The sequence below is a fragment of the Protomyctophum parallelum genome, assembly GCF_964188405.1.
Source record: "Protomyctophum parallelum genome assembly, chromosome: 17".
In the NCBI taxonomy this organism is placed as follows: Eukaryota; Metazoa; Chordata; class Actinopteri; order Myctophiformes; family Myctophidae; genus Protomyctophum; species Protomyctophum parallelum.
In genome coordinates this window covers 15475894-15502110 of record NC_139719.1, presented here as the reverse complement: position 1 = coordinate 15502110, position 26217 = coordinate 15475894, and the positions used below count along the sequence as shown (strand labels likewise).

Below are 26217 nucleotides of genomic sequence, written 5' to 3'. Positions count from 1 at the left end.
GCATTTCATGTCATGAAAGGTCATCATATAAAGTAAAAAGAAAACAATATATATATATATATCGATTTAGATATTTCCGGTGCACGACAAATCGGGGCTTTAGGGGGGGGCGCCGAAGGGGCCCAGACACATACTGTGCAGCGGGGCTCTACATAAAAACGCAGACCTTGCATTTCAATGAGGAGCAAACCGTGCATTCTTTGAATGGAAGTGCATATGAATGCCCTCTATACAGTAAAGTGTGCAAGTGTGCAGGCCAGCTGTGTCTCTGTCTGAGCATCTGCTGGTAGGCGGGGGGGGGGGATGAGAGACGAGAGGGAAGACAGGCAGGCAGTTTGCGCCGGCGTGTGGGACACAGAGAGAGAGAGCGGCGGGGCGCTGGCCATTCAACCTGGTGTGACTCGAGGCTAGGGCTGCTTTTGTTTTGCTCAGTAAGTGATATTATTCAGTTGTATTGTCAAGGTGGCTGACCGCAGGGTGAGAAGGCACGACAGCCCTCGCTCGCTCGGCTTATCTGTTAATGCTTAACGCGCATGCAAACGCTCGTGCAAGGCAGCACACACCCAAATAACAAATCCTCCATTTTGTATCGTTACCATGAATCATACTGAAAGCAAAAACACATCCACCACATCAGTTCCCTTTGCTTACTTGTTGCAGGAAGGGTATAAGAGCATCGTCACCTCTTTATCTGAGAAGTATTTATACTGAAGCACAATATTCCACCGATTATGAAATAACTCTCCTCGACTACAGTGTACCGTGTAGCGCCGTGTACCGCACTGCTGCATACGGTGGTGGTGTGTGTTATTCGTACCAGACCAATGAATGACCACACTTAGCCAAAACACTGCCTTTTCTCACACGCTGGGCTGAGCCTTGGCAGAGGGTGTGAGATACCGTCTAGAGCCCAATGAGCTATGATGAGCAAACTAACCATAACAACACAGAAGGTGAACACTGTGTGTGTGTGTGTGTGTGTGTGTGTGTGTGTGTGTGTGTGTGTGTGTGTGTGTGTGTGTGTGTGTAGGTGATGGATGGAGCCTTTAACCGAGTTGACCAGAGTCCCCCAGGGCTTGTCATCTGATGTTCAGCCCACAAGGGTTCATATTAATGTGGTTAAGTTCACCTGAGCATTGGGGACATGAGACACTAAGCGTCGTAGCGCGAGACAAAAGACATCCACCACTCTCCTCCACCCCTGGCCCGCGGGGAGCAGTGATGTGTGTGTGTGTGTGTGTGTGTGTGTGTGTGTGTGCATCTCCACTGTGTCGGCACAGAGTCTTGGCCTTGAGGGTGAGAATGTGATCTCGGCTGGATAAATAAAAACCACTGAAGAGACTGATAGAGTATCGTGGTCCTCGGAGGGTGTGGGAGTAGTAAACACCAGCCGCTAAAGATGTTCCAGCCTGTTTTTTATCATTAATCCTCGTCATCCTTGCCCTCAGTGCAGCCTATTATTAACCACATGGACCCCGGGCGTCCCTACTCTGGGGGTGACGTTGTGAGCTTTATAGCTCGGCCATTTTCAGCTAAATAATACTATATTTGCAGCCTCTTGAAAACTAGAATGCAAGGGAGCAACAACAACTATTTGTTCTTTGCCATAGTGTTGTCGGGATTAGTTTTAACTAAGGCTTTGACAACAACAGCAGATGTCAAGCTGGGGCTTTGGCAGAGTTGAGTCAATTTGCACCCACTCAGTAGTCGTTATGACTCTGCTCTGACAAAACAGTCAGTATGACGTTCAGTCACAGCCAGAGAACAGCTGCGCTCCGGTTTTCACGCTGTAGACAGATAACGGATCTTTACAATCGAACAGGATGAGGAGGAGGGGATTCCCCGCCGGTGGCAGAAAATTGAATCTATCGAGTTTTAGTTGCCTTTTCTCCATTCTGCTGCGCTCTCAGTCTCCCATGAGCATGAGAGAAGTGTGTGTGTGTGTGTGTGTGTGTGTGTGTGTGTGTGCGCGGCACGTGCGTGCACGTGCATGAGCTGATCTGTCATAACCACCTCCTGGAAACTTTCAAACCACAGATGCATACGAGATTGTCTGATCTGTCTGCAAAACGCAACATTTGCTTTTTCTTGTTTATAATAATTGTTCCCGACACAGAAGAGCCAGATGTAGAAGTGATAGCACCTTTGTTAGTTTGTTGTGTGGTCGTCCCCGCCACCTGGGCTCCTCTCTATATGCAGAGACCCGTGTGACCTAGAGGTAACCACGCTCCTTTAAGCACAATGTTATTGTGGGGGGCTGTCGAGGGCCTGCTCTGTGTGTTTCTTCTGTTTGTAAAGAGTGTAGGGCTCATGGAATGCTGAGTCACTGAGTAAGTAACACACACACACACACACACATAAGCATGCACGCACGGCAGGTGAACTAAATGGGCCCCTGCTGAGGCCAAGAACCTCGATACAACCCCGCCCTTCCCCCCACCAGTCAAGGGGCCTGTCCTAAATTGGTAATTACGAGAGGAATTGTATCCCTTTTGAAACGGCAGGCCAGTGTCGGTGCATTTACGAGGTACTAGTGCTATGTTTCAGCCTGCCATCTGTGGGCTTCAGTTCTCTCTTCCTCCCTGCATGGTCTTTCTTTCTTTCTTTCTCTTTCTCTCGGGAGTGGAAAAGTACCGTCGCAGGGGCTCAGTGGCTGAGGCCCGGCCTGCCTCCTTTTGTCTCTGTGCTGTGGGAGTCTGGTCTCCCAGTGAAAAAAAGAGGCTCCTGTTAATTATTAATATATCTCATTGACTTATAAACGTGCGGCAAAGCTTTTGGAGTAAGCCTAGAGGCAGGTGAAGATGTCACCCAGGGGTGGCAAGGGTTATGGCACGCACGCACACACACACACAAAGCTGTCATAGTGCTCGGATGAGTTGGCACCGTGTCTGACTCCCAGATCGTTATCACTTATCAGAGTCAGCATTGGTGAATTATGTAACATATTAAACCAGCATAGACTAGAGGAACTGAATGGTAAACGAGGTGGTGCACTGACAAATAAACACAGTGGATATTGACTATGTGTACACTAAAGGGAGCATTTGGAAATGCTATGCTAATAACTAGCAGATAGTGACAGATCTGTTGTAAGAGAACTATGATTCACTAGCTATAACAGCCCAGCTAGTATGTATCAGTGATTGATCACACATTCAGAATGTCGTGTTCACACTGAGGTGAACAATAGTTGGAGAGACATTCTGTATAGCCGGATGGAAAAATCCCCACTAGTGGTTCCCGTCCAGAAGGGTTAGAACACCAAAAGGGGTTCAGGTTCAGAATGGGTTAAAAGTAATTCAAATGTAACTTAAAAATGTGCAGATACCCTGTATACACTCGTTTATACTGTACTGTATGTTGGTTTGTTTACCGTTGAGTGAATTTAAGCTAATCATCTGGTGACACCACAGAATAATTTGGGGCCCCTCCGAGTTTGAGAACCACTGCTTTTAATCAACAGTTTGCCCTCATAGCTGCGTTCTAATCTAGAGATTCACGGGTTAAAATGCAAAAGAGAAAAGAAAGAAAAAAAGAAAGAAAGAGCGAGGGACTAAATAGGAGGCTGTGTTTGGGTCTCATGGCCATAATAGGGGGCTGTCTGCTCTGGATGAGAGAGTCATGGCCCTTAATTGATTGTGTTTATATTCGGCACAGAGCTGCCAATTCCAATCCATGGGACGGGGCGAGAACATAGATGGGATTGTACGCAAGTTAATTAGTAGGCACCGAGTGTGGGGGGCAGTATGGGGATCAATGAATGACATCCTAAACTACTACGCTTGGCCTTATCTAGAATGAGTATAATTGCTTTTTATCTAGATATAAATGGACATCTGTTAGATCACACGTTGGATCAGATTACAGAACATTTACTTCTTCTTTAACCCATTCTGAACAGGCACCCATTTTGGTGTTGGCATCATGTCATGCTTTACCTATTGAAAAATAGCAGATCTACAAGCTCATATCGCGCCACCGAGTGGCGCGATACGAGCTTGTAGGTCTGCTATTTTTGAAAAATCGAAGAACGACTTTTTTTTTTTTTTTAATCTGATCTCAGGTCAGATTGGGTTAATCAGACCAGTGTGTGCAGTGGAAACCGCATATGAATCTGATCTCAGGTCAGAATGGGTTAATAATATTCTTCTTCTCGGTGCACGAATGCCTCTGCTAAGTCGACCCACTCTATGCATATAGAGACGATATCAGATAGGGATATCATCAGGTACTTTTACATAAAGAGTTGTTAAACACACTATAATCTCGCATCCGGCAACGCAATCTCCAAGCGATAGTATAGAAACGCATGGAACAAACCCACGACCGTGGAAGGAAGGAAGTGGTGGAAGAAGTACTCACATTTTATACTTTAATAATGCAATATGGAAATACTCTGTTACAAGTAAAAGTCCGGAATTACACATTTACTTGAGTAAAAGTACAAAAGTATTGGCATCAAAATGTACTTAAAGGAGAATTGCGCAGTAGCCATTTTTTTCTTACCGAATTCTGTGGATAATGTGTATGTGAACCACTGTTAGATGCGGGAAAGAAATAATAAAAAAAAAAAAAAAAATATATATATATATATATATATATATATATAGGGCGCTCACATCTGGATCCGATACCATATACCCATTGTACTCATCTGTCTGTGTCCCTTTTGTGGAGCCCATAATGTGGAGATCGCTAATGTCAACAGTATATGGAGTACCAAAATATCCTTGAGCGTCAACATATGTGTTACGTGATAGCGGCCGCCATACTTCTGTTGTTTGTTTACATTGAGCGACTATCCTGTGTGCTAGTATACCGGGGTACGTTCTTTTTTTAAACTGACATCTCACAATGGTGCAGACTTGCTCAGTAGTTACAGTGCCACAGCAGGTCACATCGAGGGAATGAGCCAGAAAACGGAATTAGATTTTTCAGCTTTCCAGCATGGAGACAGCATCAAGGAACGCAGATTGACGAGTTGACAAAGAGACGTATGATGGCTTGGATCTCGGTTGTACAGACAGTATGGCGCAGAGACATAACGTTCAACAAAGTATTTATTGCACATCCGGGGTTTGTTCACGACATTTTCCTTGTCCTTGTAAGGTATGTCGAGCAGGACGTTCTTTCTATCCATCCTGGTGTTGGTTCACTATGTTGTCGCCAAGAACGAGCTCAATTTTTACAAAAACAGACCGTCACTCTATTCTGAGTCATGTGGGCTAGAGTTTAAATGACAGAAACATGGCGCCATTAGCTTTTCAGAGGCCGCCCTCCTCTTGGTGACGTACACGTTTTTACCAGGGGGGCAGTCAGCCAGATATTTCGTGAAGCCTCATTTGAAATCGGTAGTTCATATAATGGCCTGTTGTGGCGCTGGACCGGACCCAAAAAGCCCCATAGCTCCATAGAGGCCCATGTATTTTGGCCCAACTTCACCTAGACTGTATTACCTTAATAAACATGGTCATGAATACTTTCTTCTTCCAGTCACTAGTTTAAAGTCTCATTTCTAATGTCATAATATTCTTTTTGGAAAATTATGGTCCCATTAATTAAAAAAATGACCATAAAGAAAAAAAACCATCGCGTATGTTCTGAGGGGCGTGGCTACCATTATAGTCTATGATCGGGATTCCCCTCCCACTCGAGTCAAAATAAAAACCAACGGAGAAGAAGGGGGGAAGTCCCGCCTCGTTGTCTGGGCAGCCAATGACCAGCTGGTATACAAAACGGAGCCAGCCAATGGCCAGCTGGTACCAAAGATGGCGACTTACATCAGGAATTAGCATATTATTACAGGCTTCATTTTACGTTCATGTTAGACCCGGGGAACGCTTTGTCCATATTTTTTACAGTCTATGGTTTTTACACTCTAATACTCTATATGCTCCATAATCCATATTTGGGCGTAGCTGCATTGGGAACTCCTTATATGGTTACGCTCCAGTGTGGCCAATATGAACGCAGGTGCTTCCTATTGTGATGTCACGCATGAGCTGCGATTGGTCTTCTTTTGAGGGGACAGCAGACATATACATATAGATGGATATACAGACAGACAAATCATGTGCCTGTCTGAATTGACTGGTGTAGTAAGGCAGTGGTTCTCAACCTTCAATAATTTGAACTGGGGACCCCCCCTACCCCACCCTCATAAGCACTTGGAAATGTACGAGTTGAATTGTCCAGTTCCCAAAGAAAGGCAAAGTAACACTGTCGTGTCAAAGTCCTATGCTCTGGCACTACTGTTTGCCGACGGCTAGGGATTGAGGTTCAGACGTGTGCTCAACAACCGATGTCCAATACGTTTCCCTAGAGTTGGTAATAAATCATAGTTATTCTCTGTCCAAAGTCCTATACTTCTAGATACAAAATAAATACAATAAACAAATATAAACGGCCAAACGCATACAGACCACCGAGCCTAACAAACACGGTCGAAACACTGTTTGCCTCAAATCAGCAACGCCTGCAGCTTAATCAGGGACAGGGGTTAAATACCCTGTGTAACCCTGGCAACCTTGACCATGCCCTGCGATGATGTCATCAATTAGCAGAACGACAGAAAGTCATAACGGCTCTTACAAACCGGGTTAAAGGACTGGAGACCTGTTGTTGTTGTTACACTCGCACAGTATTATAAACGGTTATGGTGACCTTGCGATGGCGGTGTCTTCTCTAACTGGAGCTCTGCGGACGACACTGTCTCTGTCCCGGACGGCTCTGCTGTCAGGTGCTGGGACAGACTCTGCTGTCCTCACAGGCGCTGGGACAGGCTGGGCACAGAACTCACAGCATCTTCACTACCCAGTCACGGGTAGCTGTCCTCGGCACTTCACCACCACCATGCAGAGGGTTCCTCACAGCAGCCACGTTGGACCAGAACCGCGAGATTGGAAGGAGACGCAGAAGGCGGGGAAATACACAGTCAGACCCGTCGGGATGAGAAAGACGGGGGGCAAAGCAAAGCAAAGTTCTTTGTTTACCCGGGAAGTGGACTAAGCTTGAGATGCTTGTTTACAGCCACACCCTGCTCATAGAACATTTCATGGTAGGGGTTCAATGCCTTGCTCAAGGGCACTTCAGCTGTAGTAATTGTAACGTGCCGGTCCGGGGATTCGAACTGGCGACCTTCCGGTATCAAGACCGCTCCGCAAACCGTTCGGCCACCGCTGCCTCACCGCTGCAGAGATCACTCGGGAAGGATACGGACACATGGCATCGGTGGCGGACACAAGCAGTTATATTGCTGGATAGACATCCATCGACTTCCCCTAGAACCAGACAAGGACATGGAGGTCTTTGAAGAGAAGGTGGTTGAAGTCAGTTATGACCCGTGCAGATCTGCGGATATTGCTCTAGTAGTCGGGTCGCGAAAAGAAACGATGGCTCATTGCTACAGAGAACATGCAGACTGGAGACATCATCAAAACATCTTCAGTCATTGGACGCATGGCAGTTTCAGCCAATGAGCGTGATGCCTACGCCCTCGGAGCACTTTCCGTGGGAACATTGGTGAACAGCCTGGAGATGTGCCCAGGAGGAGGAGCCAAATATGTACGCGCTGCAGGCACGTGCGGCGGACTGCGCCTTAAAGTCAACGGAACCGCCATTATTCAGCTCCCTTCGAAACGTCAGGTTCAGGTACCGGAGACCTGCATGGCGACCGCGGGCCGTGTTTCCGACGTCGACCACAACAAGAGGATCATTGGCAAAGCGGGTCGTAACCGGTGGCAAAAAATGGACTGACTCTTTTAAATTGAGGTATTAAAAAGGTCTTAAAAGTCCTTAAATTGTCACTTAACCCGGGACCCCCCCCCCCCCCCGCCAAAATAAAATCCTGTGTGGACCCCCTGGGGGTCCCGACCCACAGGTTGAGGACCACTATAGTAAGGGGCCTCTGGGGTCAGGCAGACTTCTGACACACAAATAGATGTTGTGCTAACGTGCAGAACATCAGCCCACAGCAACGTCGACCGGGGGAAGAAAACAGAGCAACAAATGAGATAAGTTCTGTCTTCCTGCCCACACAGACATAACTAATGTGTCAACAGTGGTTAACAGGACAGGGCGTGGGGCGAATGCCAAGCTAAGCGTAAAATGCTTAACCCATTCAATATCAGACTCAGATAGCAGACTTGTAGCTACGAGCGTGTAGATCTGCTATTATTTTCGCAAATCTTTGAAAATATATATTTTTTAAAGCTAACATTTTTAACTCCAATATTTGATTCTGGAACAAAATACTTTTAGATGGGGGTCGGTGGCCTATTACATATAATTTTGGGGGGGGGGTCCTTGACATGAAAATGTTTGAGCAGCATCGATATAGCAGCATACACTAAAACTGAAGAATTTAGTAGAATCGTCCTCAGGTCTTAATGGGTTAAATTGCACATTGTACAATAGGTTGGACCTCAGCCACAACAGAGAGAGAGAGAGAGACATCTCACCAAAGGTCACGGTGAAGTGCACAAACAAAAATTATTCGAGGGAAGAGAGTGCTTAACACACCCAAGCTTTTCAATAACTTTTAGTCAAGCATAATCTGCTCTTGCACAACAAGAAAACCAAAATCCAGTTCTACAGAAATGAGACGGGGGGGGGGGGGGGGGGAGCCATAATCACAGGCCTGGCAAGAGGTTTCATAATTGTGTGGGTCGTAAAAAGTCACAAGGCCTCCCGAGTATGTCACTTACATTCCCCCCCCAAGACAAATAGTCCACGTCTAACAGGCACACCTGAAACCGTGTACATTATGATAGGCATTGGGGCTATAAGACACCGGTGGAAAAGCTGCAAGATAAGCTCAGGCCTGAAATACAGTATGTACCGCCAGCCATCCCAGGGGCAGTGCTCGGCTTGTTAGAGAGATTAAGCTACAACAGCAGCCAACGGTGCATGCACAGAATACATGGCCGCCCGTCAAGGTTCAGTGTCACAGAATCTCCGAAGGACAAAGCACCTCCATAAACCCAACACTAACGGCGCTCTGTGTGTGTGTGTGTGTGTGTGTGTGTGTGTGCGTGCGTGCGTGTGCGCACCGCACACCAACTGGTGTCTGTTTGGTTAAAAAAAAAGGAGAGAGGCGATATATTGATAGCGTGTTTGTGTCAGAAAAGGGAGAGCATCATCTTTCTTCATGAGCAGTGGGGATAATATAGCGAAATGCTTATAGCATTCCATGAAGTAGGCTAATTGCACTGCATTGTTTACCCTTTTTGATATAATGGCTGGTGCTTACAGCCAAATGGCTTATTTGTTCACATTTTACAGGGAGGAAACAGAAAACAAAACAAGGACTTTGGTTACTTGCGATGAGAAAAGATTGACGCAGATAAAAGCCCTGTGTGTTGACACAACGTCGTTTCGGCAATTACGGCTTTATTATTAAACGCCTACAAAAGAGCAACATGACATAACGTCAAGCCGACAAACCCTGCTAAAGACCCTTTCACTGAGCGACTCCCTACCCAGCCCAGCCCTCTTCTCCCATGTTAGAATGTGTTTACAGGGTCGGATGGGACATTTACTTTCCTAATGAGGCATCCCTTCCTTCTATGCCGTGCACAGATAATGCCTTTATTTGGGGGGGGACGGGGGGGGGACAGTGGCGATCTACTGTACTCAGGAAATCCTGCCTTATCACAGCCTGCATAGCGTGTCACTCACCCACTCAGGTTGTGGGCTGTGGTCGGGAGGGGGAACTCAACCCATCCTGTGGAGACTAGTGCAGGCCTGGCCATCGACTGATGGGAGTACCACCACCACCAGACCATTATGTGGGGGTGGGGAGGGGGGGGGGGGATCATATTAAGAGGTGATTGGGGGCTTGTAAAAGCGGCCTAGAAATATGTGCTGCAATATCTGTTCGTTGCAGTACACAGTTACACACGTTTATTTCTCATGCGCCTTTTTAGTGTCAGAGACGTACAGTGTATCTTCTCGTAGACACTGTCCTATAAGCGTGATTGGAAGAGGCTTCACCCGACAGCTGTCTCTTTGTATTAGTCGTACACAACTACACACTGTAATTAACGCAGTCAAAACCACATCCTTTCACACGCATTCCACACAGACAATGCTTAAGTTCTTTATTGTATAGGGTGTTTCATGAACGTGGCGTTTACACAAGGAGTTACACCAAATGACTCTCAGCCTTTGCATACTTATCATTTTGATGGGAGCCAGTTGTGTGTGCAGAATTTCAGCATTCAAATTGACAAGGCGTGTCCTTATAACTGCCACACTTTTACTCTGCAGTGTGCATGCTTGTGCAGGCCAGTTTCACACCACAAGTCACGAAACCGAGAGCACACACACACACACACACACACACACACACACACACACACACACACACACACACACACACACAACTGCTCCAAGGACTCAATGCATCACCAGTTAATTGAACGTGGCGTGACAGCGTCCTTGCAAGGCGCAGCACTGCAACAGTGATCTAGTCAATGTTTGCTTTTCTCAGCTGTGTCGAGTTTGGGGAGGCGGTACTGTGTGACCCAGCCGCCCCGCGGAGCGGCGAAAGGAGGAAGAGGATAATCAGCTCGATGATCACATGCCTGCTGACCCTCGACATGAGGGTCACTTCCTTCCTGCGTCCACAGTCAGTCTGCCTGACCATAGATGGACCGGGGGACTTAAGATTCTTAGAACCCAGGGTGGTGCTTCCAGCTAGAAGCAGTTTGGTCCCAGCGGGGACTCCTCATCTCTGGAGACTCACTCTGGCCCCAGCAATCTGTTTGGAGCCAGAAAGTCCATTCCTCCCCCTTAACGTTAGCAGTCAAGTGTCGGCCAGGGGAGGAAGCTTGCAAAGTAAACCATTCTGAAGATGGCTCCTGCTGCTATGCTATGAGGCTTGTGTAGAGAAATGTTTGCAGTGTGCTTATTTCTGCCAGCATCTAACAGGAATCTGACGAGAGCTTGAACTTCCTCTAATTCCTCGTTGGCACTCCGCTCCGGCAGATAACAGCCGAGAAAGGTTTTCCTAAACCGAGCCAAAACCTGAATTATGGGATCTTCAAAGGGACTCGTCAATATTGTGATCGTATATGAAACATCACCACGCTAAGCACTGTAGCACCGCGTGAGTTGCCAATGAAGAGGAGACATTCCCCAGCAGAATTAGATACGCCAATAGCTATAGCTGCATCCAAAAAAGCTTGTCCTTCTTTGATCATAAAAAAAAAGAAATCACAGAGTGCATTTGCATGGAAGGAGACGGCATTAAAAGACGAAAAGGTCTTACAAACCGATGCCTTTGCCAAGTAACAATTGAACTGGTGGGACAAAAAAAGAACCCGGTGCACACATGGAGGAGCAGCATGCCTTCACCTTGCTTTCAACTTTCAAGAGGCTTCAAAGCATGGCCTGCTACGGTATGTGTACAGAGCCGTGCCAACACAGGCCATTGAAGATAAGACGACAGAGGGACCAGAGCAGGAGGCCAGTCATTTTTCAGGCCTTTCATGAAGAGGAGATGGCTATTTACAAACAGGGCACATGCACATGCGGATACTCACGCACGCACGCACTATTTCCCATCAGCTTGTAAACTGCATCCTTTCTACGGTCTAGAATGAACAACAAACTGACACTTTCTGTGTACTTAATATTGCCATTATATCTAAATATGCCCCATAAATTGGCCATAATGTGCACATTTGTTTTTATATGATCATATTATTTGAGACACATATTTGAGTGCATTGTCTTGGAGGTGCAAAACGCCACATGCGTATGTCAGCATTGCGTTTTACACAGATCGTATACCCTTAGAACTATGGTTATTTATTGACGTTCAGGGTCCAGCAACAACCACCATCTTATGAAACCCGAATATGGAATGTCTAAATATTTATTTTTCAAGCTCCTGAGCCATGAAAAGTAGCCAAATCCACCTTTGTTTGCATCCTAACACATTCTTGTGTGACGTTGATTCCATTCCTCAATTCGCACATACTGTACTAGGGCTTAACATCACCGTACCTAAAAGCATCACCAGAATTTCATTGCAAAAGCCCTTTCATGAACGTTAAAAAAAGGAGCAAACTGTGGATGTGATATATATAAAGCACAAAAGACAGTACAAAACATGACCAGCACGAAAAATGTTAAAGGCAACTCCTGGTTGAATGGCAAAATGCTGTGGGGGCGAATAAACTGCATCCTGGTCCAGTCATTTGACTAGCCGGCACTATGCACTGGCAACAACCGAACCATGAAGATAAAGCAGCCTCAGCACCGTCACGGTGTGGCCCAAAAACACAGCAGTGAAGTTGAAAAGGTTGAGCTATAGTAGGGGTTGGAGGAGAGTTAGGCGGTGGATTGTTCCCATGCTATAAGTTGATTCACATCAGCAGGTTAGATCTCCAACAAACTGCTGCTAGTGCCCGTTTTTTTCCAAGCTCCGTTTGTTTGGTGGAGCTTCCCCCCACCCCTGCAAACCTGTTCTAAATTAAAAGGAGCAAAGGGTTCTCCAGCTTCCCCCAAAGGGAAACCGTGCTTAGGCCTCACTCGTTATTTCAGAAGAGGGAACAGTCGTCGTCTGCTCGCGGGACAATCTTAATCGGCTACACAGCTACACCCACCTATTAGGAGGCCCCGGCAGTGTGTGAGAACCATTAAGCTTAATGTATATATGCTCAATGGCTCAAGGGTGTCACGCGTCAAAACGAACAGATCTACAAGCTAACAAACAACTCCCATCTATATGGGTGAACGTACACACTAAATGCCGTGTATGTTGTTTGTGTAGTCCATTAGATGCATGCAGAATAGATCTGGGAAGAATTTACCATTTGTATTTTGTTTTGGCAGGCTCCACTTGCGTCTAATGCCCTTGTATGGGATGCAGCACATGCACGACTTCTGCACAGAGGGCCGTTTCACATTTTTATGCATCTGGAGTACAGTACAATACATACTGTAGGCCTTTACTCAGACTTTAGTCAAAGGCAACGCACCACCACGCCCTGGCCCTATATCACGCTAATACATCACTGTAACTTAACGTGTACATGCATGAATGTGCTGTACATTAGATGGGGAAAGTGTAGCGTGGGTGCGTTGGTGAATAATCCTCTGAGTCCTCCTGACATGGTTATGACAATATAGACATACATTAAGGATAGTCGGACATCAGCGCTTGCCATTCATGCTAAGCTCCGTCTTAACAGTAGCAACTAAAATGACAAATCATATCACGTGTGCGATGACTAAAGTTGAACACGCCTGTGTTCCATCTAAAGGCACGTCTCCGACATTAAAAAAAGCACAAGAGAAGTAGTCTATAGGGTGTCAAAAAAGTAAACGGGTTATAAAACTGTCTTATTGCCTAAGTAGAAAACATTTATGAGTGCAGACAGTGTACAAACGAATGTAAATTTGCACACAGGCATGTTTGTTGAGATTTGCTTAGATTTATTGACTCCGCTGAGAGTTCACCATGCAGATGGTGAGAGAGGAGCCTACGAGAGAATGCAACAAGATAAAAAACTCTTTCATCTGTCAGACCTTTTAATTTCATAAAATAACTTGAGAATTCCATGTCCATGTTTCATGTTTCATGTGGCATTTTACTGCTACAAGCAGTGAGCACAACTAGTCGAGAGCCTTTTAATATCGCGTGATGCGATTGGATTTGTTTGCGTATCTTTGTATCTTGCTCCCTTTCCTGTGTTCTCGCTGGGCCTGAGTATTTAAAGCAGCCATTTCCCCCATGCAGCCCGTGGCAGGCTGGAGGTCTGCACAGCATCTGGGTGACTTGGAAACAGCTGTGTTTTCACAGATCCGACTGAGGTTTATGGCTGCTCCGAGCCTGCCTAGGTTCAGCAGGCCTACTCGGCTAAACAATGTCCAATCTCACGTCGACCCCTCACTCGCAGCTCCTAAAACAATGCCATCTCCGTCACTGTGTCTCAGGACCTGTGGACACACAGCCTATAAGTTCTGGAAGCAGTGAAAGGAGTGAAGTCAGGTGGCTCTGTAGCGCTGATCACTTCTGAGCTGAAGTTAGGTCGCATCTGCTTTAAAGCAAGTTAGTTTTTCCTGGAATTAAACTTGTTGAATCTTACGTTACCAGCCCTCCAGCTATGATGACATGCTCTGCAACAGAACTGAGGTCAGAACTCAGAAGATGAAAATATACTCTATAGAATAAGTTACACAACATTATTCAAGTTCAATACTTTAGATTGTGTGCTCCTGCAATACTAGGCTTACTTAAAGAAAACCTCATATAAGCAATTACTTCATGAAACAGTAACACTAAAGATGTATGCATTAACTCCTTGACCCCGTTATTAAGGTTAACGTTATTAAGGTTAACAAAGGTTAACCAGAGTCTCCAGGTAACATGCAAACTTCACACATTAGCAATTCTCCATCTTGCGGTTAATAATTCCCAACTTGTCTTCTAAACATGCATGGAAGAGGAGCAGTGAATTAACCTGGGTTACTGTACGTTGTCCATCCTAAACACAGTACAGTTCAGGTTGTTTCTCATGCTCTCGGGGCTAAACTGGGACTCAAATGATCCAGCAGGGGCTGAGGGTGATGTCATACGCTCCAAGCCAGATGGCCGCTACAGTATACTCAAGTCCCCTGAGGAGCTGTGTATTGGACTCGCGCACACACACCAAGGACATAGCAGAGTGTGCACATGCACAAGAGCGCTCACAGACACACACACGGGCGCATGCATGCACACACACACACAACACACGATAGGATTTAGGAGCGTACAGTAGGCCAGTGTGCTCTCTGTGATGGGATTAGAGCTGAGTGATGCTCAAAAGGGATTACTCAGCATTCTCTGGTCACGTGATCCAGGCCCAACATGAAAGGCGCTCAAACAGTGGAGCACCTGGGCTCCTGCATAGTACTAACATTACCTATAGACTAGACCGGGGGTGGGTCACCGGCCCAGAATGTGTTCAGAATTTATTGAGAGGATTGAGAGCACCTTGAGATGCAGCTCATCTCATTTTAGAGGGGGTCCAAACCATGACACAGATAAAATGTTGCAATACAAATACACAGTACAAAATAAATACACAATACACATGTAGAGATACAGTTGGCTTGCTCGTCCTCTCCCACCCACACCTTCAGTGAGCCCTCAACTCATTTTAGACAAACAAAAGGGGGGAATACAGTACAATGGCTTGTATAAACGTCTGAAATAAACAGTAGTACGAGCACTGTTCATAGCATGAACAGGTTGTTTCGAGGTTTGAATATAAGTAGGTCCTGAAGCGGCCAACAGAGGTAACAAATCAGAGAGAAGATTGTTCCCGTCAAATGGAGCTTTGTAGTGGAATCATGACCTGCTTCCAGCTTCAGAAAATATTATTTTTGGAACAGTGAAGCAGGGATGCTGTGTGGATATGGGGGATGTATATGGTTCCAGGGACTGTTTCAAATATGGAGGGCAGCAATGGAGCATTATGGGGCTCCTGCAGTGCATGCTTTGGGTACTCAGAAAAGCGCTATATAAGTTTGAGATATTATTATTATTATACTAACACTACCTAGACTAGACTAGGGCTACCCTACAGGCTCTGAGGGGGTCACCGCTCCCAACCCCAATGGAGCATTATTGTGTACCGCAAGATACTAAAACTACGCAAGAGAGAAGAGGAGACTGACCAATTAGGTTAACACCAAAACAGCGTGAGTTCTGTTCAATGTTTCAATCACAAATCTTCACGATTTCAGACTCCTCCGTACGCACACGACCAAAAACGTCCCCGAAATGTTTCACTACTACTGTAATATGAACGTGCATTTACACAGGCCTTACTCGGGTCCTTGAACACACATTAGACTGTAATATAACTTATAGTTCCCATAACAGTCTCTCTACAGGCCCTCTCTCTCTCTCTGTCTCCACGTCCCGCCTCTCGTTTTTACAGCCAAAATCGCCTCATTTTTCATCTTAAATAAGTGACCATATGTTTCTGTAATTACAACATAACGGCACTCCAGTAATCTGCTGAGACAGGGCCATAAATCCTTCTGCAGCCTTGTGAGAGACCAGCATTCAACATGTGGATGAAATGAAGCTATTTTCAGTGTATTCTAATTCAAACAAACATCTCACAGGCAGAGAGAGAGAGAGAGAGAGAGAGAGAGAGAGAGGGAGGAATGGGGCAGTCTGAGTCGGCTCACTTTCATTCAAAGTTCTTGTCTTTGGCTGCCCTCTTGTGGCAGCTTTATGAACCGATGTTCTTTCTGCACGTACAGTTTTTGCCAAAATAATCTACAGTGGGGGTACTCAAAGTGGGGTCGGGATCAGGGACACTCAGGGTTCCTTGGTTCAAAATGGACCCTTACGCTGCTCGTTTGCACAGTGCTTCACTACCAATGCATGCAAGTTATTCTAAATCACTTGAGAGTAAACCACAGGAAAAGCTTTTGTTTTTGTTTAGGTTAGCAGACATCATAGTTAGTTCACTTCACGCAAATGGACATTGGATGTAAAAAAAATTGTACCATTAGCTAATGCTACAACATTATCTTGCACAATGTTCAGCCAGAAACCAAATCCCTGGGGAAGTGCCAGGGTGGTAAAACATAAGGCTGGGCAGACCAGGAGTCTTAATCTTAAATTCTTTCACTATTACTAACACTTCATGGCTATATATTACTGAGATCTGCAGCCAATCATATCAAACATTTCACATTATGCTGTAGGCTGATTATAGAGCAGCTTATGAAAGGCTTACAGTAAATACAACAAGTACTACTGGGTGAAATCCAGCAGCAGCCTATTTAATTGGCAATAAGCTAAATAATGTCATGCTTCATTTACATTTAGATTTTCATTATCCTGGACCTGTTCATAGGCACAAAACCAGTTGACCTGCCAAATTTCACGCATGTCTTTCTTCCCACTCTGTGGCCAAGTATGAGTATGAGCTAGCAACAACCGAAAACATTTTAATGTTTAGTTTTCTTGGGTTAGGTATGTTACTGCTAGAAGCACGACGAGTCAAGAGCCTTTTAAAGCAGCCATTTCCCCCCAGCCTGTGGTGGCGGGCTGGAGGTCTGCACAGCATCTGGTTGACAGTCAACTTGTAACACTCCAAAATAAATCAATAATACGGCTGAGAAGCAGCATGCAGCACAATATGAAGCCACGTACAGTACAGTACACGTCTTTTGGTTTGCCATTTGTAATAAAGGGAACCATTTTCATATCAAGGCCCATTCTTTTTTGGGCATTCGACCCACGGACCACCATTTGATGAGATTTAGCCTTGCAGATCCAAAACTAAAGAATGTTGCTATCGTTCACAATTCCATGCTGTATTGATGTTGGTACCAACAGGCAAATGTTGATCAAAATAACAATTCTTCTACATTCTCAAATTGTAGACTTCTTGTAAATTAAGTACCGGTAATGCAGATGTTTAACAATAATGTAACTCTTGAGAGCGTTAGAGAGTTAGAGTTCTAATAAGGGTCCATTGGTTACCAACTCAACCACTCAAAACTCAAAGAGTTTTGAATAGAAGTCCGATAATATAGTCTTACACTAGTCTTATACTTACACACTGACGATAGATGATAGAAGTATACAAAAATGGCTACAGAAGTGCCGTAAATGTGTAGTCTGAATAATTATTAGGAGTTTTAACCACTAAGTTAACCACTTAAACCCTACAGTATATACTTTGTTGACCCGGGTCCCCCAGTGGCCTGTACTTGGGCCTCCCTCTACACATCACTCTACTGAAAATACTCAACCTACATTACACAAAAAGTAAAGTAAAGTTCACAACCTGTTATGTGAGCTTGTGGATTTGCCATTTTCTCAGAATGTTCACCTATTATGACATGCCCAGTATAGGGTTCGTGTGGTTAATAGGTTCCGTGTTGCACCCGATCCATTTCTCACGCTAATATTGAATGTGACACCGGGACAAAGCAGAAACAAACATTTGACTTGCAAATTGCGCAATTTACGCCGGGTAAACAGACAGGCGCATCCCCCCATCTCTCTCCCGTTTCCTGTCAGCCTACTATCTGTCCCTTAAAAAAAAAAACAGACAGGCGCATGCAACCAAACGTACTGAGTATCAGTTGAGCTTGCATTTCATGGAGTACTGTAGGCTCTGCTCTGTTGGATTCAAGGCTCCTCACATCAATAAATAATAGGATAGGATCAGTTGGATGCAGCTCACAAAAAAGAGGGCAGCACTTGTTGACCACTTAGTATTTGGCGTACTGGGTTATCTATCTACCTATCTTAACTATAGACTTTCAATACCTGTACTGTGATACACAAATGGATTGGCTCCATGTCCATTCAAACGGGCATCACTCTTTCACTTTGAGAAGGCTGCCACCCCAAAAACATGTTATGCATGTTTCATTAAAAATGCTTATATAAGTTTATATGTCTACACATTTTATTACATTACAAGTTAGACATGGACTCAGGCATGATCTACGCTTTCTTTTTTTTTCTGTACGTGGTTCCAAGACACATTATGGATTGTGCTTAATTAATGGTCTGGCTACAACAGCGGCCTCCAGTCCCCCAACCCATTCAGGACCGCAGTCAATTCCAATCTGCTGCCATAACCAGAAAGTCCATTTCTCTCATGAAACTTTATCCATCGTATTTCTACATTTGCAACTACAATAATAATCAGCTTGGTGTTATTGTTGAAAATGTTTACATGCATCTTATTTAAACAAGGCCGCAAGGTCTTTCTTTGGTGAAATCCTTTTTTGGACAAAAATGCCTGACTGTACATTGTGCTGTTTGAATATTTTATTAGGCAACATATAAATGCAATCAATCAATCTTATCTTGCTGCATGTGTTGTTCCAAGTACAGCTCTGGAAAAGAGCAACAGCTCAATGCTTAAAAATTAAAGTGTAATGTAATGTTTTGAGCAACTCTTGTTGCACGAAAAACAATGGTGTAGCCTATTGTCAACTGAAAAGATGTCAAACAACACCGATAGTGTACTACATAACTACTTCGCTGACTGGAGTCCCCGAGGGATCTATATTGGGTCCCCTCCTTGTTTCCCTCTACGTAAAATATTTTTGGCCAAATCTACAAGCTCACAACGTGGCACAGCGCGATCATGTGAGCTTGTAGAGATAGGCTATTTTAAAGCCAAATGTTGACCTATTACGATACCCAAAATATGCTAATCATTTCATCCATTGACCACGCACGAGCATATAGCCTATAAGTGAAGTGAGCATGGAATAATTATGGTATACAGTCTGAAAAAAACCTAGGCTACAGCACTGACCAAACCTAACCTTATTCCTAAACTTAACCTCAGTAAAACTATGCCTAACCCTAAACCTATTTCTAACCTTAACCTCAGTAAAACTAATACAATGATACTAAGAACTGCTAGGGGCAATCGGCCCGCGTATGATTTGGGGACAAGCGTTCCGGGTTACCATTAAAAGTTCTGCCAGCCGTACAGATTCAGATTACATTATCTCCACTGACCTGTATTTACCAGTCCTAACTTGAACACCCTTCATTCCAGAGTGTTGGGCCCCGCCTACATCATTCACCAGATCATCTCCAATCATCAGTGCCTGAGAAAAGACAGTGAAGACATGTCATGTATGCTCAATTATACGAATAATAATTAATTTGTGTATAGCACTTTTGGGAGGTAGATTTGATTAAATGCCTTACAGGAGATTAAAAGTAAACGGAAAAAAGATTTAATTAAATAGCAATAGAAAAACTAAGGCAATGGTTTTGTGACCAAGGCACACCACAAAAAACCGCATCAGTCTGCAAGGACCTTAAGTCTGTATTCCATATGCATGGAACATATTTTGGACTACCTCGTGTGGTTGAATCCCCATGTCATTGAGGACGCTCTGGAAAAACATAGTGGATGGTTTGCCGATGACTTCCGCCTCTACATCACAGGCATACTGTTGAATAAATGCATTGACGTACATATAAGATGTTAATAGATAATTAGTCACGTAATATAATATAGTGAATGTCATATATAGTATGTCAAAGAGAGCACATACCTCCAAAGCCTTCATGAAGGCTCCAACATCCAGTTTAAGACCATCCGTCTCTTTATAGTACCTCCTGAGGGAAAGATTTGATCATATCACACATAAGTAATTTGTAACTGTATTCCAGGTGTGTTATAGTTATATTGGTGTAGGTAAATGTGCTGTACATGAAAAATGGTAAATGTGCATTACATTCACACACATTCTTACACCGATGGTGGAGGAAACCATGTAAGGCACCAACCTGCACATTGGGAGCAATTAGGGGTTCAGACTTCAGAGTCTTGCTCAAGGACACTTCGACACCAACTCTGGGGGAGCCGGGGATCGAACTGGGCCAATCCGGCTGCTCTACAGGCCACTCTACCCCTAAACCTAAGGTAAATCTCTATCTTCCAATAGTAATCATATCTATTAGTGTCACTGTTTGTTCAGTAACAGGGGTCTCCCCACCTGTCCAGCTCTTTAGAAAACAGAATACACATTTTCAAGTGGGTTACACATTCCATCCAATCAGGAGAGAGAAAAATAATTCATCACCTTAAATTCTAGTTACAATATTAGTCTCTTAAATGTGTTTTAATACTTCCAATTTGAAGCTGAATATCCCTGTGGGACAATAAAGACAATTAATCATTTCACTTGTTTATCCTGCATGAGCTCTCTCTGCTGATTTGAAACTGATGAAACTGGTATATCGCAAACAGAAAATGGATCATCTTTTAACTAAAGAGCTGGAGAGACAGCGAGCACAGAATCTGTAAATGACTGCTAAAATATAGAGCTATTTAACACTTATTTTAACAAAGAAATATCACTCACACACCGACTTTAATGACATAACGTCTACTCTACACAATCGACCGGCTGTTAAAACACATTGTATTCTTTCCATGAATATCCTTACCCTTTGCCCAGAGAGAACAGCACAGGCTTTTCCAGGCCTATGAGAACCTGGAAGGCGTCATTCAGGTTCTGGTAGGAGAACTTCTCTGCCGCGTCTCCGATGACCACACAGTTTGGGTCGGTCTTGTCAACACTGTCAAACTCCGGGACAACACCTGCAGTGAAAAAGAAAACGATTCACAATTCAATGTGAAAACAGACAGAACTTCAACACAGCTATCGCAGACACATAATATTGGAAAAAGATGGCTTATCCTTCAATACGATTTTCCCCCAAATGTCGTCATATTTTGCTAACTTTTCATCAAATACAGTAGCAACCTAAAGCATACACTTTTAACCAAAATATTTCAAATATTTCAAAATTACATTTCAGCCTGTTCTCAATTGGTGCTGGCTGGTTCCAGGGGTTCCCCAGCTAAACGAATGATAGTTAAGAAACAAATGGACCCTGGTCTGTAACTCCAAGAGAGTGTACAAAGGACCTGGCCGTAAGGGTCCATTTGGTTGCATTTGTTTTGTACACACTCAAGAGTTAAAATGGGGGTACTTGGCCTAAATTAATAATGCATATCAAAATTAGCCTGGTAAAGCCCTCCCCCAAAGACATTTTATTTGTCTTCAAGGGGGACGCGTTTACCCGGCTATATCAAAATAGGGGTCCTTGAAATGATAAAGGTTAAGAATCAGTGGTCTAGACTAGAGTCCCCAGCTAAATGAACACTTTAAACACTAAAGCGGCTATAGTTGCATCATTTAATTTTTCGACCATTTGAAAATAACCGACTTGTAGGTCGACAGACAAAGACAGACGTATCAGTTTGGGGGGGTTAGTTCACATGAAAAGGTTTGAGAACCATTGCTTCTCAAACTTTTACTTTTACAGTACAGGACAGGTTGACAGACAGTTTGGACTAACTCTGGAAAAGACTTAGGTTTGATCAACACATTACATCAATCCATTGTTCACACTTTCCGCAAAGACTCCATGTAATCCATAAGTTAAGATCAGATCATTATCTGTTGCAGCTCCTCATCTGCTGTTATTATTGTACAAAAGCATTATTCAACCTGTTCTGTTGTACTGTTCCGCATGTGTCTACAACATACGGTACTGTCCATGCCTACCCGTATTGCTTCCAAGATCCTCGGACTCCCACACCTACACTTTCTTATGAATAATAAGGCCATCACATGACAATGATCATCCCCTGTATCGCATTTTCAACATCATGCCAAAGATACAGAACCTTGCCATGGAAAAAGGTCTGTTTTAGTAGGAATTGTGTCGCCTCAGCCATCGCGGCATTAAACAAATTGCTCCGCTGATAGGATGGTTCCGTTCTGTATACAGTGGCGACCTCATGTTTTTAGGGATGCTCCGATCAGGTTTTTTGGGACCGATCCCGATCACTGATTGTTTTCTCATTGTTTTCTCAATACCGGTCTTGTGTGTATGGGGCAAATTTGAATATTTACAAAATTATTATATGTCAAAACCCACGTCAAAACGGTTCCTGTGTGTGGGGAGGAAGGGGAGAATGTTTAGGCCTGTCAGAATGATGATATTATACTATATATCTGATTGACATGTATACAACTTAAATGGTGTAAAAGATCGGTTTCCCCAGATAGGGTGAATTGCCGATCACCGGAGCATTTCTAGGTGTAATGTTTTCTAATATGTATCGTTTTCTTTTCTTCTTTTTTTTTTTTTAAAGAACCCCGGGTTAGCAGACATTACAGGAGAGGGAAACAACAATGATATATACGATACGTATAACAAAATACATGTTTCTTTTTCTAACAAAACAAATATGATGGAAACCAAAACAAAACAATGGATGGATCAGACTTTGAGTACAAGTATTCTACCTAACGGAGTCCTGATTTAACCTTCTGTGCCGCTGTGAGTAGGGCTTGGATGGAATCTGTCCTTGCTCCCTGTGCTCGAGCACTGGAAGCCTCCAAACTCAAGACGTCATAGAAGGATAACTTCCAACGGTGGATATTGAGGTTATGGGGCGGTTTCCATCTCATTACCAGCATCTTTTTTGCAGCTGTTAAACCAGCAAATAGCACTCTCTTCTTGTGAAGTGTTGGGCTTAGAGATGAATCGTCATTTAGTAACAGAATGTGTGGTAAACACGGTATGTTTGTCTCGAGTATATCGGACAGGAATAATGCTACCTTTGCCCAAAAGGCTAATACTCCTGGGCATTCCCACATCATGTGTAAGAATGTGCTGATGGGTTTTTGCGGACATAGTGAGCATAGAGGACTTTGTAGTATTTTAATTTGTCAGTTTCCTGGGTGTTAAAATCAATTTGTAATGGGTTAGTTGATTGTTATAATTACGAGATGTTCTGCCAATTTATTCTGATATTGTAATCCTTTAGATCTATGTTCCATAATGTATCGTTTTCTAATCTGTACTATGTGTTGTTTTGTTGTGGGTGTTGAACAGACCTGTGAGGACGAATATCCTTCGGGACAATAAAGATTAAAGATGGAGTGATACGATTTTTTTCATTGGCCCGTTTGACTGTCGAGGGTTCAGCCTCCAGGAAGAAACCCTAAAATACACCATTGCACATAAAAACGACTCCACGGTGTCTAATGAAGTACTGTCACCTCATAGACACATGAGAAACTGGAAAAATACAAAAATTGTGGCACTCCCTCTTATATTATTATTAATATTATTATTCTCAAACTTTTAGCCCCAAAATGTGTGTATCAATACACTATACTAGAGGAGTGGTTTTCAACCAGTGGTCCGGGGACCATCAGTGGTCCTTGAGGCGGTTCCAGGTGGTCCCCAGCTAAATGATGGAGTTTGTAACCAAATAGACCCTTTAACTCTAGAGAGCATATCATTAAACCAGATGGACCCGTACGGCCCGGGACCCCGGGTGCATTATGAATCATGAAACTGTAGAACTGTAAAGGACAAGTAGGGCACTACCATCATACACCAGCAGGTGGGGACGTAAGCCTCTCTCCTTGAGGACAGCTGCTGCTGCAGGAGCAGGAGAGAACACCTCGGACACGCTGATGTCAAAGCCCATGTTCTGCAGCTTGGCGACAAACTTCTCCCTAGTGGACTGGGTCTCATTGGTGCAGAAGCGCAGCTGCAGGTCTGATGCCTTGAGCCTGCGTGCATGGGGAGTATAGGACATGTGAAATGGAATGTAAGTGTGACTCTAGTCTCTAATAACTCGACTATGTGTAGACTACTTTGAATGGCAGCTCAACGACCGAAGAATGCAAAGAGAGATTTGAACGCTTCTCTTTTACGACTCACTTTTTTACAGCTTCAACCGAGCCAGGAATGGGAACCCCGCCGTCCGCTCCGCTGTCATATAAAACACCACACATGTCTAGAACGACACCTTTCAGGTGTTTCGCAGACTTGGCCCAGCTGTCAGCGGCCATGATTCAGAGTCCAACAACGTTGTTTGAGGCTCAGATATTGAGCGCATGCGCAGAAAACACTAAACACGTGCTACTGCCGCTGTAATTACGTCACCGATATAGCCACGCCCCTTCTCGTGGAAGGCGTTCCTTTTATATATCTATCTAGACTTTAACTAGACTTTAACTCAGGCAGGAGAAATAAAGACATCATGATGAAAGTAACTCATGATGTCAGCTGAAGTACAAGTTCCTTAAACCACAACCTTAAAGTACAACCTTAAACCATGAACAGGTTTTTATGAGTAAAACTTATTTTTGTTTGGCTTCCATACAGACAATGCAGCAGCATGGATAGCATAACATACAAAACACAGCAAACAAAGGAATAAAATAAGTGCAAGAAAGAGCATTCAAAGAGTAGAAAATAAAATAAAAATAATAGTAACATATGTGCATGTTTTCCCTGTTGTCTCAACAACCACTCTATATTCATATAGTAATCACTAATCAGTATTCAAAAAGCAACAACTGGTAATCAAGGTCAAGGGGACAAGAATGGGGGTCCTTCGACTCCTCCTCCCGAAACATTTTAACAGAGTAATGTCATTCCTTTGTTCTGGTGGATTTTTGTGAGTTTGATACTTTTATCCATAGATATATGCTTTTACCAGGCTATTGGAAATGGGTACAATTGCATCCATTTAAAGCAAAGAGTAGGCCTACAGAACCTTTTCTCTTCTTTTTTTTTTTTACATTTATAACATATTAATACCAAATCATCAAGGATAAATTACAATCCAGCCTCTTGCAGCCATAGGATCCAGGAGGGTTGCCCTCGGCTCACCTGTATCCTCGAACCTGAACGACACATCCTTGGAAATCTGTCAGACAGCTGAGCTGAGGAATGGAACCTATAGCCAGTGGTGTGCACAGATAGACACTAGGGGGTGCTAGAGCACCCCCTGCCCTTTTTTTAAGTTTTTTTTTTATTTTATTTTATTTGTAGTGTGTGGACCATGGTGACATTGATCAAATCTTGATAAAAAAACGCGTCTACTATATTATTTAGGCCCAGTCAGTGTCAGTGGTTCTTCGATAAATAAAAAATAGCAGACCTACAAGCTATGAGCTTGTAGATCTGCTATTTTTCAATAGCTAAAGCACCAAAATGGGTTCCCAACTTCCCGCCCCAAAATGCGCTGCACAAGGTGCCCTTTTTTCACTTGAGCACCTGCCCCTCTAAATGTCTGTGCACGCCACTGCCTATAGCTCCATTTCCCAAAATAAGCTAGTAGTAATGAGCCATGAGCACATTATGAGCAGGGGTTATAGAGTTCTAGTGTGACCTGACCAATTTGATAAGTTTGATATTATATAAGTAGGTCACCGTTTGAAAACAATGCAACACACATAACGTTCTGCAATGTCCTTAAAAGTTGCAACATGTGTCTGATCTGAACCATCTGAACTGAATGTGTGGGTGTTGGTCGTGACGCATATGACACGTTATGCGTCATAGTTGAGCAATTTGCCCCATAGCCGGGAGGGCAGTGGTGCTGCCTGTCATTGGTTAGTTGGTTGCCAAGCAACCACTGTAAACTCTGCATTTGACAGACATTTACATGCATTTTCATTCTGTAGCTCGGTCTGCTCGGAGATGCAGAATGAGCGTAGGGACTGAGGGAACATATTGGGGCTAGATTGTAGATAAACATACATCTGGGAAAGGGAAATAAAAGTTATAAAACGCTGTCAAGTCGCGTCAGTGGTTGCCTGACAACCAGCCACCCACTCACAACACACACAAGACTTTACTGTTACTCCCACTACCAGGCT

General features: G+C 44.0%; 1 protein-coding gene and 1 pseudogene across 2 annotated transcripts in view; one reads left to right on the top strand and one right to left on the bottom strand.

The window, feature by feature from the left end:
* Positions 1-24418, bottom strand: part of lhpp (phospholysine phosphohistidine inorganic pyrophosphate phosphatase) — a 32598-nt gene extending 8180 nt beyond the window's left edge. Inside the window, exons 1-6 of the mRNA XM_083787152.1 lie at positions 24269-24418; positions 23930-24117; positions 20963-21116; positions 20065-20128; positions 19867-19959; positions 19517-19608 (exon numbers count right to left, since the gene is read on the bottom strand). Coding sequence (XP_083643278.1) covers positions 19517-19608; positions 19867-19959; positions 20065-20128; positions 20963-21116; positions 23930-24117; positions 24269-24399 — 722 coding nt within the window. The 5' untranslated portion in view covers positions 24400-24418. The remainder of the gene's footprint in view (positions 1-19516; positions 19609-19866; positions 19960-20064; positions 20129-20962; positions 21117-23929; positions 24118-24268) is intronic.
* On the top strand, positions 6670-7755 carry LOC310874059 (large ribosomal subunit protein uL2m-like; annotated as a pseudogene). Its single transcript has 2 exons — positions 6670-6933; positions 7152-7755. The product of its transcript is annotated as a large ribosomal subunit protein uL2m-like (transcript).
* Positions 24419-26217: the final 1799 nt, after the last annotated feature.